This window comes from Podarcis vaucheri (genome assembly GCF_965113315.1).
Source record: "Podarcis vaucheri genome assembly, chromosome: Z".
Classification (NCBI taxonomy): domain Eukaryota; kingdom Metazoa; phylum Chordata; class Lepidosauria; order Squamata; family Lacertidae; genus Podarcis; species Podarcis vaucheri.
This window is the reverse complement of record NC_138758.1, coordinates 11,639,078-11,660,282: the sequence shown is the minus strand read 5'-3', so window position 1 is coordinate 11,660,282 and position 21,205 is coordinate 11,639,078. Positions and strand designations below refer to the sequence as shown.

Here is a 21,205-nt window from a genome sequence, read left to right as displayed (position 1 = left end):
CTGTACTCCTGCCTCTGCGCTGCCACTAGCATTCTCTGGAAGTGTAGGTTGTTTAACTCCCTAACCAGCATCTGCTATAAGATGCACAAAACCTACCATTTGAAGGAATAGTGAGCAATTTTCACTTAGCACAAAGCAACTTTTCTTTTGCTAAGAACTACTAATATTTTCTCTTTAACAGGGATCTGGTTCACTCCTAAAATTTTAGAGAAACTTGAAGCATGGCTCCTGTACCAGAAGGAACACACCAATTTCAACTAGTGATTAAAATTATCACCACCACCACAAATCACAGATTTAAATATGAACGACTCACTTTAAAACATGGTTTATGGAAATATTTTCTTTTTAATCCCTCCCCCATAAACAAAATGTATTCTCAGTCTAGATAACAAAGGACCTTTGCCCATTACTGCAAACATAGATTTCCAACATCCTTTTTGTCATAGCTGATCACATTTCAACAGACCTTACTTTCTTGCCAGAAAAGTAGATATATATTTTTTTAATCAAGGGATTAAAATCTAAAGGTGAAGGACCAGGAGCAAGACCTTGGGGGGTCATGGCAGAGGGCTTGGTAAGACGTCAAACCAGTGGTGCAACAGCCATGAAAAATGGGGGTGACGCTCCTTAGAGGAAAGATTACAGACTTTTTAGTTTAGAGAAAAGGCTAGGAAGAGGCAAGATGATAAAAGTTTATAAAACAGTGGAAGAAGTGGGTTTTTAAAAAATTCTCCCCCTCTCATGGACATCCAATGAAGCTGAACGTTGGAAGATTCAATATTTATTCATGCAGCACATAGTCAAACTATGGAAGTAGTTTCCCCAGGAAGCAGTGATGGCCAACAACTTGGATGGCTTTAAAAGAGTATTAGACAAGTACCTAAAGGAGAGGGCTATTAATGGCTACTTGCCATGATGGCTATATGCTCTACTTCCACAGTTGGAGGCAGCAATGGTTCCAAATAGCTGTGCTGGAAACCATAGAAGGGAAGAGTGCTCTTCTGCTCATGTTTTGCTTTCTGGTTTCCCGCAGGCACCTGGTTGGCCACAGGCCGCAGGACTAGATGGGCCATTGGCACGATCTAGCAGGCCATTCTTATGTTCTTAAAATTAAGGTCCAGAGGTGGTTGCGTTTAAAATGAAATGTTTATTTCACAAAACATGGGGAGAGGGAATTCTAAAGTGGGAAGAAGAGATTTTAACGACATACCACTGATTTCTAGCTACTTCTATTCATCACAATCCTTTCCCGTCTTCTATAACGTCTCCACACACCCCCTACAACCCCGCATAATTTACAAAAATTTAGGACGTCGTTCAGTGTAAAGCAACAGACTACATGACTGCTGACCAGTTTACTTGGGACAAGCTCCCCCCCCTCCAAAGATGGACTTTTACTATAACCACAGCATTTTAAAAAAATGTGTAACATTGTGCAAGAGGGGGGAGTAAACAGGCACAATGTCTGAGACCTGACACACCCCTGCCAGTGAACGTATGTGGGATGTTAAATCCTTATCAGAACTCCTAACTAACCTGACAGTTACCTTGAAATGAAGTCAAACTAAGTTCATGAAAAACTATAAATAAGTTCAATTAGGGGAAAAATGACGGTAAGCCCGCAACTTACACGGGGGTTATGTTCTGGGGAGAGTCAAAGCACATTGGGTGCAATAGCAACTGTGATTGCCAGCCTTTTTTACCCCTGAACACTCTCCTCCTTTCTGCCCCCTTTAAAAAAACATTTTGCCAAGCACATGAAGTTGAATGCACGCTAGTTAAATGTAAGTTGTGAGCGTATTGTACATCATTTGAAGCGTAACTTTGGGAAACAGCTTCCACACCCTTCAGCACAAAACAAAAACAAAAACCCACCTATACAGTTATATCTGTCACCACCTTTTCCCATGGTAAGCTAAATGGAAAACGGCAGCTTAATCCAAACCACCAACATGATTTCAGCAAAAGGAGGGTCTGACATAATTCCTTGATATTGGAGGGTGGAAAATGTGGGCAGACTGAAGAAGGGCAATGTCATTGGACAATTTTGCTGACAAAGCCCCTCCTGTGTTGAAGGATAGAACACAATGGTCCAGCCACTGCGTCTTTTTAATTACCAAATATAAATAAAACTTGTTCAGGCTTCTTCGAACAAATAGCATCTTTTCTCCTCCAAGATAACAAGCTTACATTATGAGCAATTTTTGTGAAGGCAGAATGGTTATTTTGGAGCAGAACAGATTTAGGATGCCACTTAGAAAATAATTTGATTTATGGACAGGATGATTGGACCTTCACATACCCTCCCACAACAACACTGTATTTTCCATTAAGTTAAAAGGAGTGCAATGATTTCTACTATAAAAAAGAACTAAGCTATAATCAGGAAAACTATCCAGACTGCCTTTACGTAGTCTCAAACAATAAAAAAAAAAATCAGTTTTAAAGAGCTAGCATGAAAGAAGGGATTACATAATAAGTGGTTAAAGAGGCAAGAAATGTTCCCATTATTCTACAAGTTATTGGGGTCATTTCTCATTACAAAAGACTCTCAACTTACGTGGGGGTTATGTTCCAGGGATTGCACCTAATGCCAAAGTCATGTTTGGTCAAAACACACTGGGTTCAATGGCAGGAGGGATTGTCACAGTCCTTTTTCCTGGACATCTGCCCCCTGTTTAATTAAAAAAAAAATTCTTTTGCCAAACACATGAAGCTGAATGCGCATGGGTTATAAATGCATAAGTTGTGAGTTACCTTTATTGTAAAGAAGCCACACCTTTTCAAACAATTATTTCACCAGATTTCGATCCATGATAATAAACCAAACACATTTAACACCTAGCTTCTCAAGTGCCTTTTCCCATATTCAAGTGAAGTGTTTTTCTTTCCCTGACCAATTTTCTTTCACAAGCATCTCTGAAACTTATAGGCATTCTAGTCTTAACATACTACATTTTGTTGGCTAGGAGTTAACACAGACTTGTTATATAACATGAGATGTCCTACAACTTTTTTCAAGCAGCCCATTTAAAGAAGTTTTTCTTTATATATATATATCCATATATATATATCTATATCTATATTTCTATTTCGATCAGAGAGAAGATTCAGTAAGATTCCGGTATAACAAACTCAAATTCAGTACTGCCATCCGATGGATTTTGTTTGAATAGTGATTCGTTTCCCTGCGGAACAAAGATATCATCCCAGGTCATTGGCTTTGCTGAAGGGTTAGGGGCTGGTTCTTGAGGGGCTTCTTCTGCAGGGTCAACAGGATAAACAAGAGCATTGTCATTTACCATAGGTATATTGCTGGAACTACCTGGAATATATGCATAATTTCTGATCTGCAGAGACCGGCAGGGATGCAAGCGATACAGCTTGGACTCGCCAGAAGGATCCTGGCTGTGAACCGATCTTACATGCGTGGCCATGACCTGATAGTTGATGAAACACTGGCCACATGCCAAGCACTGGTACCGCCGCTCCCCGGTGTGGTGAATCTCATGCTTGGTGCGGTACTCTGCAAGAGGAAAAACCTTCTCGCAATAGCGACATGGATACTTCTTCTCCCAAGAATGCACATTGAAGTGTCTCCGCAAACTTGTAAGACAAACGTAAGACCTCCTGCACACAATGCAGATATAGTAGACCTTGCCATCCATTATGAGCTCGTAGTGATCATCATGCTTCACTTTGAGGCGCTTCCTGTTTGTAGAATCGTCCTCCGATGTTCTGGGCATGTCATCCAACTGCACTTCTGCATCAGCTTCATCTTTCACAGGAATTACGATGTCGTAGGTATCTTCACCGATGTTTGCATAAACCTTGCAACCTGTCGACAAGCCTTCTATCTCAGTAGCTTTATCTAAAGTGATGGTCTTCTGGCCTTCTGTTACGTGCTTTGGCACAGAGTCCACAGGAGCTTCCTTGTTGCTCCCAGGAAGAACATCAGAAACTTTCTTTTTGAACTTTCTGGGTTGGGAGACTGCTTCTTGGGGAAAGCTAGGACTGTGTTTCTTCTGTACTCCTGTGGCATCAGGTGCAGCGGCTGGTTTAGGGGTGGTGGGCTGCTGGACCAAAGAACTGCTGCTTGCTGACCCTGGGCTGGATGAACCGAGGATGTCGTCGTCATCTTCAACATCCTCATCCTCATCCTCTTCTTCATCAATGGCATTGGTCTCCATGTCAGTTAAGGAGTCGTTAATAGATGGCTGCTGATTCTCTTCGGGAATAGGAGATACCTCTATTTCATGCGATGAGCCAGCATTCGGCAAAGCTCCAATCTGCGGCCTATTTAACACAAGCAGATTTGAAGCCGCAGGTTTTGGAAGCGAGGGGACAAATGGCTCAGCAGGTACTTGGTTTTCAGTTGGATTTGACTGGCCAGGGCATGAGTCAAGCCTCGGAGCTGTCACTGTCGCTGACTGAGGCGGGGAACTGCTGGTACAATTTATTTGGTCAGGGACTCCCACAGGATTTAGGCAAGGCTGGCTCTGTGCTACTACAGTAGGCTCCAGGGGACAGTCCTTTGGAGGCACAAGCTCGGAGCAGAAAATGACGTCGTCATCGTCAGAATCACTAATGGTAATCTTTGCAGAATCACACACTTCCCCATGCAACGAGACCGTTACAGCGGGCTTCTCATCAACTAGATTTTGGCCCCCAGCTGGTGTTGGAGGTTTCTGTACTTCGAGGCCATTAGTTTCAGAGCTGGGCCATTCTGAAGCGCCAGGCTTGACACTTCCTGACATACTTTTCACCTGCTGCAAAGGCCCACCCAAATCAGCAAGGAATTTAACTCCCAGCAACTGCCCTGATTTAATTAACTCATCGAGCAAGTCCGATCTTACCCGGACTATTTTGGAGCTGTAAATGTAATTGAGAATCTCTGCAAAAATCTCTGCTCTGATGAAGTTCAGTTCAACCACTTGACCTGCAAGCGCGAAAAGCTGGTGGAAGTAAGTGCTGGAGGCTGAGAGGACATTTCTGTGGGCTCGAAATTTCCTGTCTTCCACAATGATGGTAACATCACAGAAAAGTCCATGTCCTCGCTGTTCATCCAAAGCCTTTAACAACATGCCAGAGTACTGGTTGTCTGTTGCGGTGATTAGCTTCCTGGTCTCCATTCCTACAATGAGAAAGAGAAGTGTGTTCATATGTGTCTGCAACAGAAGGAGATGCTTATACTCTGCGCCCCAAATATCATCTTGAATGTTCAGTAGCAGCATCTTGAACCAGAATGAAAGCTTTTAAGTTGGAATGTTAATGAATTTGAGATTATCTTGTTTATGAGATTATCTTGCTTGGAAGCCATGTATTAAGGAACAACTCAGAGTTCCTCAAAACGGAAAGCATTAAGAATATTTACTACATTTCCCAATAACCTGGGCTACGATCTTAAGCTACAGTGGTACCTCAGGATGCAAATGGGATCCGTTCCAGAGCCCTATTTGCATCCTGAAGCGAATGCAACCCGCATCTGCGCGTGCCACGATTCGCCACTTCCACACATGTGCGTGACATCATTTTGACCGTCTGTGCATGCGTGAGCGGTGAAACCCGGAAGTAAAGTGCTCCATTACTTCCGGGTCACCGCAGAGCGCAACCCGAAAGTGCTCATCCTGAAGCATATTCAACCTGAGGTATGACTCTACTTATTTTAAAAGTAAATTCTCTTAACAATAATGGCCCTTATTTTTGCATAATGTGTTTAAAGTTGCATGTGTTACTGAGGGGGGAATCATCTAAGAGAGTGTGTGTACAAAGACTGGGTTCAGTTCCAGATACTATCAGATAGAAAAGCTGTGCTTAAAAAACCAAATAATTTATTAATGTCCCAAACTAAATACTGTTTCCCTTCAAATAAAGCCAAATGTTATAAGGCTGAAGCCTCTTGGTTGATGGAAAAGCAGCTTTGAAAAATATCTAAGCAACGCTGTCAGTGACAACGCTTTTCCTAGACCTGTTTTGCAGAAAAACGATAAATATTTACAAACCTCAAATGCCAAACATCTGTGCAAATCCAATACATAAAGAAGACTGGTTATATTATATCAGCCTCTTTGGGGATAAATGCATCTCTCATTCTCCTAATTAAGAGGAAAACTAAAAATATTTTTAAAGAATACTGTTAACTGAAGCAAAGAAAATGCAAGGGGGCATTTATATATTGTTACACAACCGAGGGCTACTACCTTACACATGTATTGTTAGTCAGGTTGTCAGAGAAAAAAGTCACTGAGCTCCCAAGCCTTTAAGTACAAGGTGAAAGGAGCATCTTAACAATTGCACCTTTCCCATAACTGGAGAGAAAAGTTGCAGCTGTTGTGATACTCAGTCTTGGGCAACTGTTAAAGACATGGGAGCCCAGTTCCCTATTGCATCCTTAGAGCAAAGAGCTTATCCAACCTTCTTCTTGTGCAGCTGCTTTTACCCTGGGGAAAAACTGCTCTTTAGCGACCAGTCAGAACAAATGACAATTTGGCTTTTCCTCATATGTTACCTGCCATTTGTTCCGATCTATAGCTGAAACTGCTTGGACCTGTGCTTTCTAGGATGGGCCCAGTGAGACAACGTTGTATATTAGAATAATTAAAGTGCAGGCAGCTCCTGTCCTGTACGAAAGAGAGTGAGAATGAAGTCAGAAATTCAGTGCTTGTAAGATCCTACAGATTGAGAAGCCAGCTTGATTAAATAGTATAGGCATGCCGAGACATATAAAACTACTTAAAGGGACTATAGACTGGATATGTGGGAGGAGAGCATGTGAGAGCATGAAGCCTGGGAAAGGCCCACTTTCAGGACTAAATCTATCTCCACCACAGCCACTACCACCATCAATGGCAAAGAGAGCTGTAGACCAGCTCCCTCTCACCCTGTGCTGCACATGTAAAAAGGGATAAGCAGATTGAAGCTTCCATTGGCTGCAGAGGGAAGGGCAGAACAGAGTTTTGAGGTTCCCCCTCGGAGACACAATTCTGGCCTACATCACCTGGAAATCAAGCTCACTTTGCCAAGTTGGCTCAGTTACTCCTACCCTAATTGAAACAGCACCCTAACTCTAACCACAGCTGGGGAAAGTTTCAGCTGCAGTCAAAGCTGGAGAAACAGAACCTGTAAACAAAGCATCAACTCTTAGGAGTGAAGCATAGAGGATTATCATGCAGAATATATTTGTCAAACTGGAGCAACAAGTTTCTATAGGAAAAGCAAAAACCTTGGGAAATCTTTGATTGCTACGTACACATATTCTATGCTCAACTCCACTCAGCTTCACACTGTGTCCAGAGACAATCAGCTAGTGCATGCAGTTCTTTTGTGATTTTGCTTTATACATGCCCCAAACTGAAGGCTGACGGAACCACTGCAAACAGCAGCAGCAGCAGCAGCAAGGAGAACTTCTGGGTGGCTGCTGTGTAATACTTTCAAGTGTGAATGATGGTATTCAAATTATAAGTGTGTGAAATGGAAGAGGTGCCATTTAAGGTGCCATTTGTGGGGGGAAGTGAGTGAGGGGTGAGATGCAACTGCAAGAGGAAGATGCTAGGTGGAAAAAGAGCAGAAGCAGAGATGGGGGGGGACACTTGGGAGGAAAAGAAACAATGAGCACCAGGGAGGGAAGAAGCAAACAGCAACCTCAGGAAGGGGATGTGCTGTAGCACCTTAGGAACATGGGATGCTGCATTATACCAAATCAGATTTATGAGTCTATCTAGCCCAGTAACATATACACTGGCTGGCAGGGGCTTTCCAGGGTTTCAGACAGTCCTACCTGGAGGTGCTGGGGATTGAACCCGGGACTTCTGCACACCAAGGAGGTCCTCTACTCCTTGAGTTGCAGCTCTTCTACTGGGGAAAGCAGGGGGTGGGGTGGGGTCATGGCAGAGCAACTCACACTGCAAGTCCCCCTACACTAAGCATCTACTGTACAGCTCAAGTACCGTATTTTTTGCTCTATAAGACTCACCTTTTCCCTCCTAAAAAGTAAGGGGAAGTATGTGTGCGTCTTATGGAGCAAATGCAGGCTGCGCAGCTATCCCAGAAGCCAGAACAACAAGAGGAATCGCTGCTTTTGCTGCGCAGCGATCCCTCTTGCTGTTCTGGCTTCTGGGATTCAGAATATTTTTTTTCTTGTTTTCCTCCTCCAAAAACTAGGTGCGTCTTGTGGTCTGGTGTGTCTTATAGAGCGAAAAATACAGTATACTCTCTAGGCCCTTGTCCCCCCAAGCATAGCTGGACTAGGGGGCTCGTCCACACTTCTACCTAGAAAGCATGGGTCCAAGTGCTTTTCCACATTCTAGGCATATGTCTGAGTGGTTTCCCCTTTGTCCCTCCCATTCTTAGGGCAAACCTGCTCTTTAGCGATAGATTGGAACAAATGGCCACCCAGGGAAAACCCGAATCGCCTTTACAAGAGGAATTAGGGATAAGCCCTTTAACCAGCCACTCCCCCCCCCCCGCGCTGAATTGGAACAAACGGCAATCTGCAGAAAACTCAATTGTTGTTTGCCCCAATTCAGCACAAAACCATGTGTTTGCCTGGCGGGCGGCAGGGGGGTGGGGGGGACAGGGAGATGCAAACGGAAGTATGAACAAGCCATGATCAATGGGGGCTGTCCTCTTATTTGTTATTTACCCTTTGCTTCCAAAAAGAAAATAAATCGGCGGCAGCGGGGGGGGGGGTGCTCTATCCCTGAAAGGAACGGAAGAATTCCAGTAGGGGCAAACCAACACACTTGAGGGTTCAGCACAAGTTGGTGGAGTGGGGGGGGGCGCAAAAAATAACGGGGGAAGGGGAAGCGGCTCTCCAGGACACCCCAGGGGGCTGCTTCCTCTCCCCCCGGCTTCTTCTCCCCCCACCCTCTTTCTCCAGCTGAGCTAATGGGGGAAGCCGCTGAGCCGCCTCCCCGTAGCATGCTGGGGGCGGTGGGGGAAGCACGCGCAAGGCGGCACCGGCTTGCACAAAGGAGAGCGCGCCGCCTTCTTTTCCTGCCGGCCTCACCCGGCGGATTATCCTTCTCTGGGACCCCGCGCGCACGCCGCGTAAGTGGGGGTTGGGGAGGTAGGAGAGAGAGGGAGAAAGAGATATACGGGCCCGATACCTCCGCCGCGCTCCTTGCACCGTCGCCCAAAGCCGCCAGCCCCGAAGACAGGCGCACGCGAAAACGCGCCGTCCGCAGACGTCCAAGACGCCTCCCCGTTAGCCGCGCCGCCGCCAGGGGCCGCTGTTGCGGGCTCTCCGTAGCGCCAGCGCCGCTTCCTCTCCCCGCCCCGCCTCCGCCCCGCCTCCCCGGTTTCAAGAATCGGGAGGCGAACACGCGCTCGCGCTCGGAAGGTTTCGGCGACTTCGCCCGAGCGCGCACGGCGACGTTGGGAAAGGGCGCGTTCGAAGGGAGAGCCTTAAGGAGAGCGCGCTCGGCTGCTGTCGGAAAATTCCGGCGAAAGAAAGGAAATCCAGAAAGGAACCCCGAAAGCTCTTCGGCAACTTTTGGCTTTTGGGACGAGGACCGCATTCTGCGCAGCTCCAAGTCTTTTTTTAAAGAAAATAAAAAATTAATTGATCGATCGGGTGGTTAATTTATTTTTTTATTTTTATTATTTTTATTAGTATTATTTTTATTATTATTAAAAAATGGAGCAGCCAGAATGCGGTCATCTCGAACACTCCAAAAGCCGAAATTTCATTAATTAAAAGTAATTAAAGTCATGAATAAAAAGAATTAAGGGATGGATGGATGGATGGATGGATGGATGGATGGATGGATGGCTGGCTAAGGCTCAGCAACCACAGAGCCAGGTCCTAGAAAGCCGCCGCTCACGTGGCTGAGAGACGTCAGAGCATCATCGCAAGCTCTCAAGTCACGTGTGCCCCAGAACCCAGGGAAAGTCCGAGTCTTACTAAAGAATGGGGCTTCCGTGTAAACATAAAAAGGAGAATGCTGCGAACTCCTATGCATGCTCTGTACTTAGGAAGGAGTCTCTTTGAAGCTTACTTCCGAGTTCAGAAAGCACCAGGTTGTTGTTGTTTTTTCCGGTCGGGGGTGAAAGGAAGGCATAATCAGACAGCACCTCTACCCTCAAAGCCCACAGACTCTAAATAAAAATCAGCATTTAAATACTCGTTCACTTTGGCTATAAAAAAAATTATGCTGCTGCTACACCTGACCACCTACTACAAATACAAGTCCCACTCCAGTCAAGAGTGCTGGTGTTAAACTCACCAGTACCGTACTGAGAAAGAAAAGCAAGTTGATGTCCTGGGAAACAGTAGCTTATTCCAGGCAGCCACTGAATGACTGGAGGTAGCTGGGCATACTTCACTTTATGATGCATAGTCAAAACACAACTAGCATGTTGATACGGAAGGGGAGGGGGCATGTCTTCTTCACCTCCTTCTTCGCTACAATATATCCATTTATTTCCAATTGTCAATGTCAAAAGGGACTAAAATCTATAAAATTCATAGAAAATCAACATGCCAATTTGCTCAATTTCTCTAGGACTCCATGACACCTCCCCTGTCCTCCATAATCTCTCAAGCAAGGTGTCAAGACCCTAATCCTGTCAAATCACTCTGCCAAGCCTTTCCTCCGGGCAAGGCCAGGTGGCAGACCATGCATACATGGGCCATTGTCTTCTCATCACCGGTACTCAGGATGTGCTTATCTGCGCATATCTCCAGCTCTGCATATTCCCCCTACCTCCTCCATATGTTAATCCTGTGTAACCCAACCTCTTCTTAATGTATTCATGATGTAATCTGTGTAACCCAACCTCTTCTTAATGTATTCATGATGTAACTAGGATGTATTTTGCACTGTATTCTGGGACATGGAGGGAAGTTTCAAAAGTTCATGTCACCCCTTTCTCGGGGTTCAATCTCGTCTTGAACCTGTTGCGCAATAAACTTGGATCGTCTGCAGTTTGCTCCTGTCTCCGGCTGAGCTCATTTTCCTCCTCAGGGACCCGCGGACTTAGTCCGACGAGCTGGGTGGCAGAGCAGCCCTCGCACCCAGATTTTACCGTGACAATGTAAAATGCTTCCGACATTCTTTAAAAACATACCTTGCAGCTAATCTCAGCAGGGGCAAAAATAAAGATTTACTTACCAAGTCTGCAAAGTGCTATCTGGGTGTCCCAGGAGCCACTTCAAATGCTAGATACCTATGCTAATGCCCTGACCTGCATTTGTCAATCTTGATAAAGACAGCCTAGAAAGCAGCTTGCCCCTAGCTACTGAAACTGTTGATTTATGCACATCCAGCCAATCCACAAGTGTATGAGCTGCCTACAAGTTGACAATGCAAGCCACTTATTAATCACTTCAGATTAGGCAACTGGTCCTAACATATATAAAAAAAGAACTTGATTCAATAACAGAAAAAACACAAGAAGCAGAAGTATCCTTTAAATCACCTATTGTCATTTAATTGTAATTACCTATTGTCATTTAATTCCCACCTGTATATTGATGGTGTCAATAGAAATGACTGCTGTTTGTTTGTATTGCTAATGTACTTTCTCCGCTTGCAGTTAGCACAGTTCTGGGATTCATACCCTGCTTTCTTAGTAGAATCTGCAAGTGATCTCTATTGTTTTCTGGGAGAGGCTCAACTGGTGAGCAGCCCTTGGAATGCTTGCCCACTAGGAAATAAGTGTGGACCTTTCAATAGTTAAGAGAAAGTAGATGTATTCTCCTTCTTTCTGGGTAAGTATTTCTAATATTCCTCCCTACCCACATCTCTTTTCACTTTTAAGACAGAGTCAATTCCTCAGAGAGAGAGAGAAAATTGTGGTAGTGCCTGTTATTTCCACAGTCTCTTGTAACTCCAATACTACTTTAACTTTACAAGTCCCCAGGTCACTTCCTGGGCAAGATGGTGTCAGGCAGCATGGAGTCCTATTGCGTGACTCACTCGCTGGATCATCACCTTGTGGTGAGTGGGCTTCCACATTCCTAAGACCCTTGTGAGCGAAGCCGTCGGGAGTCTCATACTCCCAGCAAGATCACCAAAGGCGGTAAGGTCAAAAGGGAGGAACTAGACCAAGAATGATCGAAGAAGTCCTCAGCGGCAGAACAGGCAGAAGATACAACGGCTGTGAAGGCAGATGAAGGCTGCAGCAGATAAAAATCTACTGTGAGTAGCCATCGCAATAGAGCCTTATAATAATAATAATAAATTTTATTTATATCCCGCCCTCCCCAGCCGAAGCCGGGCTCAGGGCGGCTAACAACAATAATCACACAATTAAAAATATTTCATTATAAAAATTAATTAAAATCAGATTGATGGCAACCGATTAAGCAAAATTCTGTGCAGGTTGCCAGAGGAGGGAGTCAAGCTGCGCCCTGACCAAAGGCCTGGTGGAACAGCTCTGTCTTGCAGGCCCTGCAGAAAGATGTCAAGTCCCGCAGGGCCCTAGTCTCTTGTGACAGAGCATTCCACCAGATTGGAGCCGCAGCCGAGAAGGCCCTGGCTCTAGTTGAGGCCAGCCTAACCTCTCTGAGGCCTGGGACCTTGAGGATGTTATTATTTGCAGACCGTAGGTTTCTCTGTGGGGCATACCAGGAGAGGCGGTCCCGTAGGTACGAGGGTCCTAGGCTGTATAGGGCTTTAAAGGTTAAAACCAACACCTTAAACCTGATCCTGTACTCCACCGGGAGCCAGTGCAGCTGGTATAGTACCGGATGAATGTGATCTCGCAGTGAAGACCCCATAAGGAGTCTCGCCGCGGCATTCTGCACCTGCTGGAGTTTCTGGGTCAGTCTCAAGAGCAGCCCCACGTAGAGCGAGTTACAATAATCCAGTCTGGAGGTGACCGTCGCATGGATCACAGTGGCTAGGTCAGGGCGAGAGAGATAAGGGGCCAACTGCTTAGCTTGGCGGAGATGAAAAAATGCCGCCTTTGTTATAGCTGTAATCTGCGCCTCCATAGAGAGGGAGGTATCGAAGATTACACCCAAACTCTTAACGGACGATGCTGGCACTAATTGCACCCCCGCAAGAGATGGGAGTTGCCCCCTCAATCCCATATCGTCCCGCCCCAGCCAGAGGACCTCTGTCTTCGAAGGATTTAACTTCAACCGGCTCCCACGTAACCATCCAGCCACAGCTTCCAGACATCTGGTCAGTGTGTCTGGGGCCGAGTCAGGATGGCCATCCATCAACAGATAGAGTTGGGTGTCATCAGCATACTGATGGCAACCCAGCCCAAAACTCCGGACAAGCTGGGCGAGGGGGCACATAAAGATGTTAAAAAGCATCGGGGAGAGAATCGCACCCTGAGGCACTCCACACACCAAGGAGTGGCGCGATGACAATTCCTCCCCCAAGCGCAGTCTTACTGCGGAGACTGTACGTTGGTCAGCGTGCACTGATCTAGACACATAAAACAAATTCATGCACAGGTGTCTTCCAAAAACCCATCCCAAACCCAAACCCCAAAAATCCCATGGTGATCGGCAAATGGTAACAGGGGCAGGACTGTGAAATCTGGAAGCAACTAGTCATGAACCGGTACATGGACGGTGGATACAGATTCAGTCACTCTGACTCAAGGAATGAGGCAGTTGAGCAGCTCGGCAGCTATGTCCATGACTGAGCAGCCCTATTTAGGATCCACTCTGTCTGCTCATACCAAAAAGAGGTAGGGGCTAGAAAAAGTGTCCTAAACATAGTCTGCGTTCCTATTTCCCTTACTGTATTACCTTGCACAGTGGGGTCACCCAGGGGTCATAAAAGACAATTGATCTTTGGAACATGGAATATATGGACTTTGTTGGATAACACAGATGGTGAGCATTCTGAACGCTGAACTGCCATCATTGCAAGAGAGCTGTGACGTTTTAACATCAATATTGCAGTGCTTCAAGAAACTCGAAGAGCTGGTGAGGGACAATTGAAGGACGGAAAGGAGGCTACACTTCTTCTGGAAAGGTCTACCTGAAGAAGAACATTGAATACATGGAGCAGGCTTTGCTATCAAAAACGATCTTGTGAAGCTCTTGTCAGAAGTCCCTACCGGCATTAATGAGCAACTTTCAACCCTTCAAATAAAACTCACCATAAACCATCAGACTATGATTCTAAGCGCTTATGCACCAACACTGGATGCCAATGAAGGCATTAAATAATTTTTTTTACTCTCAGCTGGATACCATCCTCTCAGACACCTAAGGAGGATAAAGTTATTCTCCTGGGTGATTTTAATGCAAAAGTTGGGCGAGATTTCGATCTGTAGCCTTGGACTATTGGGAAAGAAGGAACTGGCAACAGCAACCAGAACAGAATCTTATTTTTGACTATATGTGCAGCACACAACCTTGTTATTACCAACACACTCTTTCAACAACAACAAAATTGAAAACATCATGGAGGCACCCTCAGTCGAACCACTGGCACCTCTTAGACTATGTAATTGTCCGAGTAGAAGATCGCTGTTATGTGCTCCTTGCCAGAGCCTGCTGGACAGATCACCGATTAATACACTCCACGATGGCTATCAAGATTATACCACAACGTAGGCTTCAAGGTAGGAAACCAAGGTGCAAAACACTCAAGCTCCTCAAGATTGCTTCCAAATGACTCTTAAGGACCATCTGCATTTGGAGTTCCCTGATAACATTGAGGAACACTGGACCAAGCTAAAAACATCCATTACTGCAGCATTTGAACAAACTATTGGATACCAAACCAAGAAACACCAGGACTGGTTTGATGAGAATAACAGTAAGATTGGAGACATTATTGACAAGAAAAGGAAGGCTTTTCAGATCTGGCAAAGAGATAGAAATAAATAAATAAATAAATAAATAAATAAATAAATAAATAAATAAATAAATTATTTATACCCCACCCATCTGGTGGGGTTTCCCCAGCCACTCTAGGCAGCTCCCAACACAATATTAAAAACATGATAAAACACTAAACATTAAAAAAATCCCTAAATAGGGCTGCCTTCAGATGTATTCTAAAAGTCAGATAGCTTTTTATTTCCTTGACAACTATTGGAAGGGCATTCCACAGGGCAGGCACCACTACTGAGAAAGCCCTCTGCCTGGTTCCCTGTAATCTCACTTCTCGCAGGGAGGGAACCACCCTCAGAGCTGGACCTCAGTGAACGATGGGGGTGGAGACACTCATAGAATCATAGAGTTGGAATAGACCACAAGGGCCATTGAGTCCAACCCCCTGCCAAGCAGGAAACACCATCAGAGCACTCCTGACATATGGTTGTCAAGCCTCTGCTTAAAGACCTCCAAAAAAGGAGACTCCACCACACTCCTTGGCAGCAAATTCCACTGTCGAACAGCTCTTACTGTCAGGAAGTTCTTCCTAATGTTTAGGTGGAATCTTCTTTCTTGTAGTTTGGATCCATTGCTCCGTGTCCGCTTCTCTGGAGCAGCAGAAAACAACCTTTCTCCCTCCTCTATGTGACATCCTTTTATATATTTGAACATGGCTATCATATCACCCCTTAACCTCCTCTTCTCCAGGCTAAACATGCCCAGCTCCCTTAGCCGTTCCTCATAAGGCCTCGTTTCCAGGCCTTTGACCATTTTGGTTGCCCTCCTCTGGACACGTTCCAGTTTGTCAGTGTCCTTCTTGAACTGTGGTGCCCAGAACTGGACACAGTACTCCAGGTGAGGTCTGAACAGGTGCACTATTACTTACTTCCCTTGATCTAGATGCTATACTCCTATTGATGCAGCCCAGAATTGCATTGGCTTTTTTAGCTGCCGCGTCACACTGTTGGCTCATGTCAAGTTTGTGGTCAACCAAGACTCCTAGATCCTTTTCACATGTACTGCTTTCAAGCCAGGTGTCACCCATCTTGTATTTGTGCCTCTCATTTTTTTTGCCCAAGTGCAATACTTTACATTTCTCCCTGTTAAAATTCATCTTGTTTGTTTTGGCCCAGTTCTCTAATCTGTCAAGGTCGTTTTGAAGTGTGATCCTGTCCTCTGGGGTGTTAGCCACCCCTCCCAGTTTGGTGTCATCTGCAAATTTGATCAGGATGCCCTTGAGTCCATCATCCAAGTCATTGATAAAGATGTTGAATAAGACCGGGCCCAAGACAGAACCCTGTGGCACCCCACTAGTCACTCTTCTCCAGGATGAAGAGGAACCATTGAACCCTTTGGGTTCGGTCAGTCAGCCAGTTACAAATCCACTGAGTGGTAGCATAGTCAAGACCGCATTTTACCAGCTTCTTTACAAGAATATCATGGGGCACCTTGTCAAATGCCTTGCTGAAATCAAGGTAGGCTACATCCACTGCGTTCCCTTCATCTACCAGGCTTGTAATTCTCCTTCAGGTATACTGAGCCAAGGCCATCTAGGGCTTTAAAGGTCAGCACCAACACTTTGAATTGTGCTCAGAAACGCACTGGGAGCCAATGTAGGTCTTTCAGGACCGGTGTTATATGGACTCAGCGGCCACTCCCAGTCAGCAGTCTTGGTGCCACATTCTGGATTAGTTGTAGTTTCCAGATCACCTTCAAAGGTAGCCCCAAGTAGAGTGCATTGCAGTAGTCCAAGCGGGAGATAACTAGAGCATGCACTACTCTGGCGAGACAGTCTGCAGGCAGGTAGGGTCTCAGCCTGCGTACCAGATGGAACTGGTAGGCAGCTGCCCTGGACACAGAACTGACCTGCGCCTCCATGGACAGCTGTGAGTCCAAAATGACTCCCAGACTGTGCACATGGTCCTTCATGGGCACAGTTACCCCATTCAGGACCAGGGAGTCCTCCACACCTGCCCAACCCCTGTCCCCCCAAAAACTTTACTTTTGTCTTGTCAAGATTCAGCCTCAATCTGTTAGCCTTCAGACACTCACACAGGACATTCACCGCCTTCACTGGTGAGGTAGAGCTGGGTATCATCCGCATACTGATGGACACCCAGCCCAAACACCCTGATGATTTCTCCCAGCGGCTTCATATAGATGTTAAAAAGCATGGAGGAGAGGACAGAACCCTGAGGCACCCCACAAGTGAGAACCCAGGGGACTGAACACTCAATCCCCAACACCACTTTCTGGACACGGCCTAGGAGGAAGGAGCACAACCACCATATAACAGTGCCCCCAGCTCCAAGCTCCTCTAGGCGGTCCAGAAGGATATCAGGGTCAATGGTTTCAAAGGCCAAATCTGGAAGAGCTGTGTACAGCTATTAACTAAATGAAAAACAACAAAGCCAGCGAAACTGATGGGATACCTGCCGAAATCTTCAAAGTGGGTGGAATTGAACTTACACAACAACTTCACAAGCTCATCAAAAAAATCTGGGAGAGAGAGGAGATCCCAGCAGACTTTAGGGATGCCAAAATGATCAAAAGGTGACAGAATGGATTGTGGAAACTATCGAGGCATCTCTTTATTAACTGCGGCCAGCAAAATTCTGGCAAGGATCTTAGCAAACCATCTCTTAACAATATCCGAGGCTACCTTTTCTGAATCCCAAAATGGTTTTAGACCTTCTAGGGGGGACAGTGGACATGATTTTCACCACTCAACAGCTTCAAGAAAAATGCAGAGAACAAAACCAGCCCCTGTATATGGTGTTTATTGACCTGACTGAGACCTTCGACACTATAAATCTTATTGCCCTTTGGCATTTCCTTCTGAAAATTGGCTGCCCAGATAAATTTGTGTACATCCTTTGGCTCCTCCATGATGATATGACAGCAACAGCAGCAATGGTTCTCAAAGTGAACCATTCACATTAGGACCAGGTGATAAACAGGGTTGTGTTATCGTCCCAACTATATTGATTATTTCATTGCCATGATCCTACACTTTGTGGAAGGAAAACTCCCCACTGGAGTAGAAATCATATATCGAACAGATAGAAATCTCTTTAATCTGAGTAGGCTGAAAGCAAATAGTAAGGTTACCTTAACTTCTGTCATAGAGCTTCAGTACGCTTAGAGGATGACCTCCAAACCATCTTAAATATCTTCATGCAAGCTTACAAAAAGCTTGGCCTTTCACTCAACATCCAAAAAACCAAAGTGCTGCACCAACAAGCACAAAGCAACCCCTCTGCAGTGCCACAAATCCAACCCAATGGTGTAACGTTGGAAACTGTTGATCACTTCTCCTACCTGGGCAGTTATCTTTCTACAAGGGCCAACATCGATGCCAAAAGCCAACATCACCTGAGCTCTGCGAGTGCAGCTTTCTCCAGATTGAAGTGTTTGAGGACCGGGACAGTCGCAGGGAAACAAAAATACTTGTACACTACTATTGTACTACCAACTGTATGCTTGTGAAACATGCACCTGTTATAAACACCATTTCCAACTCCTCGAAAGATTCCATCAATGGTGTCTATGAAAAATTCTACACATCACTTGTGAAGACAGGCAAACTAATGCCAGTGTACTGGAAGAAGCAAAGATCGCCAGTGTCAAAGCAATGATTGTTCAACATCAACTTCGTTGGACTTGTCTTGTTGTTCAGATGCCTGATTATCGCCTTCCAAAGCAACTACTCTATTCCAAACTTAAAAATGGAAAGTGTAATGCTGGTGATCAACAAAAGAGGTTTAAAGTCTCTCTCAAGGCAAATCTTTAAAAAGTAGGATAAACACCGACAACTGGGAAACACTGGCCTGCAAGTGCTCCAATTGGAGAACAGCCTTTACCAAAGGTGTCATGGGCTTTGAAGACACTTGAATTCAGGACAAAAGGAAGAAATATGCTAAGAGGAAGGCACGTTTGACAAACCCTCACCATGTTCAACTCCCGCCCAGAAACCTATGTGGAAGGATGTGTGGATCCAGAATTGGCCTCCACAGTCACTTATGGACTCACTGTTAAAACCGTGTTCATGGAAGACAATCTTACTCAGCTACAAGTGATTGCCAAAGAAGAAGGCTTTAACTGAAGTGAATCAAATAGCTCTACCTATTATACTTCAGTCCAGTTAATGTTCACATTTTTATTATTACTCCTGTAAGACAGGCTTCAAATAAAATTTCTCTCAGTTGCCTAAGGTGCTAATGATATTTCATCTTTCGCAAAATGGGAAGGCGTAGGGAGAAGCGTTATAAGCACTGTAATTTCTTTAGTCCCAAACACATAATGAAGAACGCTTGTTGAACTGCACTAGGAAAGCTCTGTCGGTTAGAGCAGTGGCGCCCAATTAGGGGTCTGGGGATCCCTGGGGGTCTGCAGAACACACCCAGGGGGTTCGGGGACCCAAACTATATTTTGGGTCATTTTTGCATGGTAATATCTCAAATTTTATGGTCTGTTTAGCGCTGTGTGATTTTTCAACAAATTGCCCAAAATCGGTTTGGATATCACATCGCGATAACAATTTTGACCCAGCAATGCGCAGCAATATATTGCTCCTCACGCAAGGGAGAGCAAGGCAGCCAGTTTCAAGGCACCGCTGATACCGCATGATGAACTCAGCCGTTAACACGGCTGATCTGAGCTTGCCTTCCTCATGCTGAGGGAGACAAAGGCAGCCGATAACACTGCAGTCTTCCCTCACACTGAGGGAAAACAGGGTAACTGTGAGGCACTGCCTTTCACTCATGCTGACAAACAGAGCAACTGATCGCCTTCACTTCAAGGCACCATGGCACTATCTTCCCCTGGCACTGAGGTGGAGCAGCTTTTCTCAGTCAGCAGGAAAGCAGCAGCAGCCACAGTGGATGTGCATCTTAGCTGGCTGCCACTGCTGGCTGTCCCATTGAAGGGGGCTTGATGCACCACCCATCCCCATCCCATCCCCCTCAAACAATGTGGTGGTGGTGACTCTGCTTCCTCTTCTCCCCTCCCCAACCCATTCTGATCTCTGCACACACCCCACCCACTGGATCTATGTGACTGCTCCTTCCCTCACCCCCAATTTCAGGCATCAGAATATCGCATGGTTTAGCAATATGTGTCACAATGTTGAAAACCAGGTATCGCTCAGCCCTAGTCTGTTTTTCAGTATACCTAAAATCCTTTTCTTATTGGGTGCTACCCCACATTTTGTTCAGAAAATTGCTTTTTGAAAGTAGGGGGTCCGTGGCTTGGCTTTTGAAAAATAGGGGGGGGGGGTCCCTCAGCAATTAGCTAATTGGGAACCACTGGGTTAGAGCATGGAGCTGATTACACCAGGGTCACAGGTTCAATCCCAATATGGGACAGCTGCACATTCCTGTATTGAAGGGGGTTGGACTAGATGATCCCCAGGGTACCTTCCAACTCTACAGTTCTATGAAACTACTTCCTAATTATGTTGTCTACATTTAGGGTACAAGAGAAGTATTTGTGTAGCTTCCCAACAATGTTCTCTAGTAACTTTTAGGATCCAACCTATCCTGAGAATCACATTCCAGAACTTCAAAATGAACAATGAATCTGCCACCTATCCTGCACATATGATAGGTATCAAAATGCTGAATATCAAAACACTGTTTTCCTTTATGGGTTTTGTGGATCTCAGCCCTGGTAAAGCTTAGCTGGGAAAACAGAATTGCCAGTTCAACTAATCTGTAGAGATAAAAAGTTTTATGAACGTATGGATTTATATGTGTGTGTGTTTATATCTGAGAGACTCTTATGTGGTAGGTGTGATAATAGGAACTGAGGTGGTTCTTAACGCCAAGAGAACTATTTTTTATTCCTACATTTTGCTACCCAGAATCAGAAAACGTAACAAGAAGCCCTTCGGTTCTTAGTCTTATTTTTTTAAAAAAATAATCCCCAGTATTTGAATCCCGAGTATTCTGTGCACCCCACAGAAAAGAAAGGCGCGCAGCAACCTTGCTTCGCTTTTTCTTTTATCCAAAGGGGTTGGGTCAAATGGTCCCTAATAAACCTCCCCCGTCCCCGCCTTTTTCAGTTGCTTGCCCGGCTCCTTAGCCGCACCTCCGAAGCGCAATGAACTGCCAGGAAAGGTTGTTCTCACCTGGAGTTTGGCCTCCCGCCTCGGTCATGGCGCCAGCCTCCATCGCTCCTTAGGGGCTGCAGCCCATCCAAGCACAAAGGAACCGTCTCTAGGAACCATTGCAAGTCACCTTGTAGCAGCACGAGCGCTATACGGTGTTGCGCCCGGATGCAAAGGGTGACCGTAGAGATAAAAAGTAAAGAAACGTAATCTACGTAATATTTGACCCGTGAATATTATAAACGGCATCATTCACACAGAGGCTAAATATATATATATAAAGAGAGAGAGAGTGTGTG

At 45.4% G+C, this 21,205-nt stretch overlaps 1 protein-coding gene across 2 annotated transcripts; it reads right to left on the bottom strand.

The window, feature by feature from the left end:
* Window positions 1-328: 328 nt before the first annotated feature.
* ZBTB33 (zinc finger and BTB domain containing 33) lies at window positions 329-21,028 on the bottom strand. Of its 2 annotated transcripts, none has more exons than XM_082207254.1 (2): window positions 20,928-21,028; window positions 329-5,137 (listed from the first exon to the last, which is right to left on the bottom strand). In XM_082207254.1, exons 1-2 carry the CDS (start codon window positions 20,968-20,970, stop codon window positions 3,114-3,116), a joined length of 2,067 nt encoding a protein of 688 aa, XP_082063380.1. In that variant the 5' UTR covers window positions 20,971-21,028; the 3' UTR covers window positions 329-3,113. The 2 variants fall into 2 exon arrangements, with proteins under 2 accessions (XP_082063380.1, XP_082063381.1); XM_082207255.1 differs by lacking the exon at window positions 20,928-21,028 and adding an exon at window positions 9,111-9,229.
* Window positions 21,029-21,205: the final 177 nt, after the last annotated feature.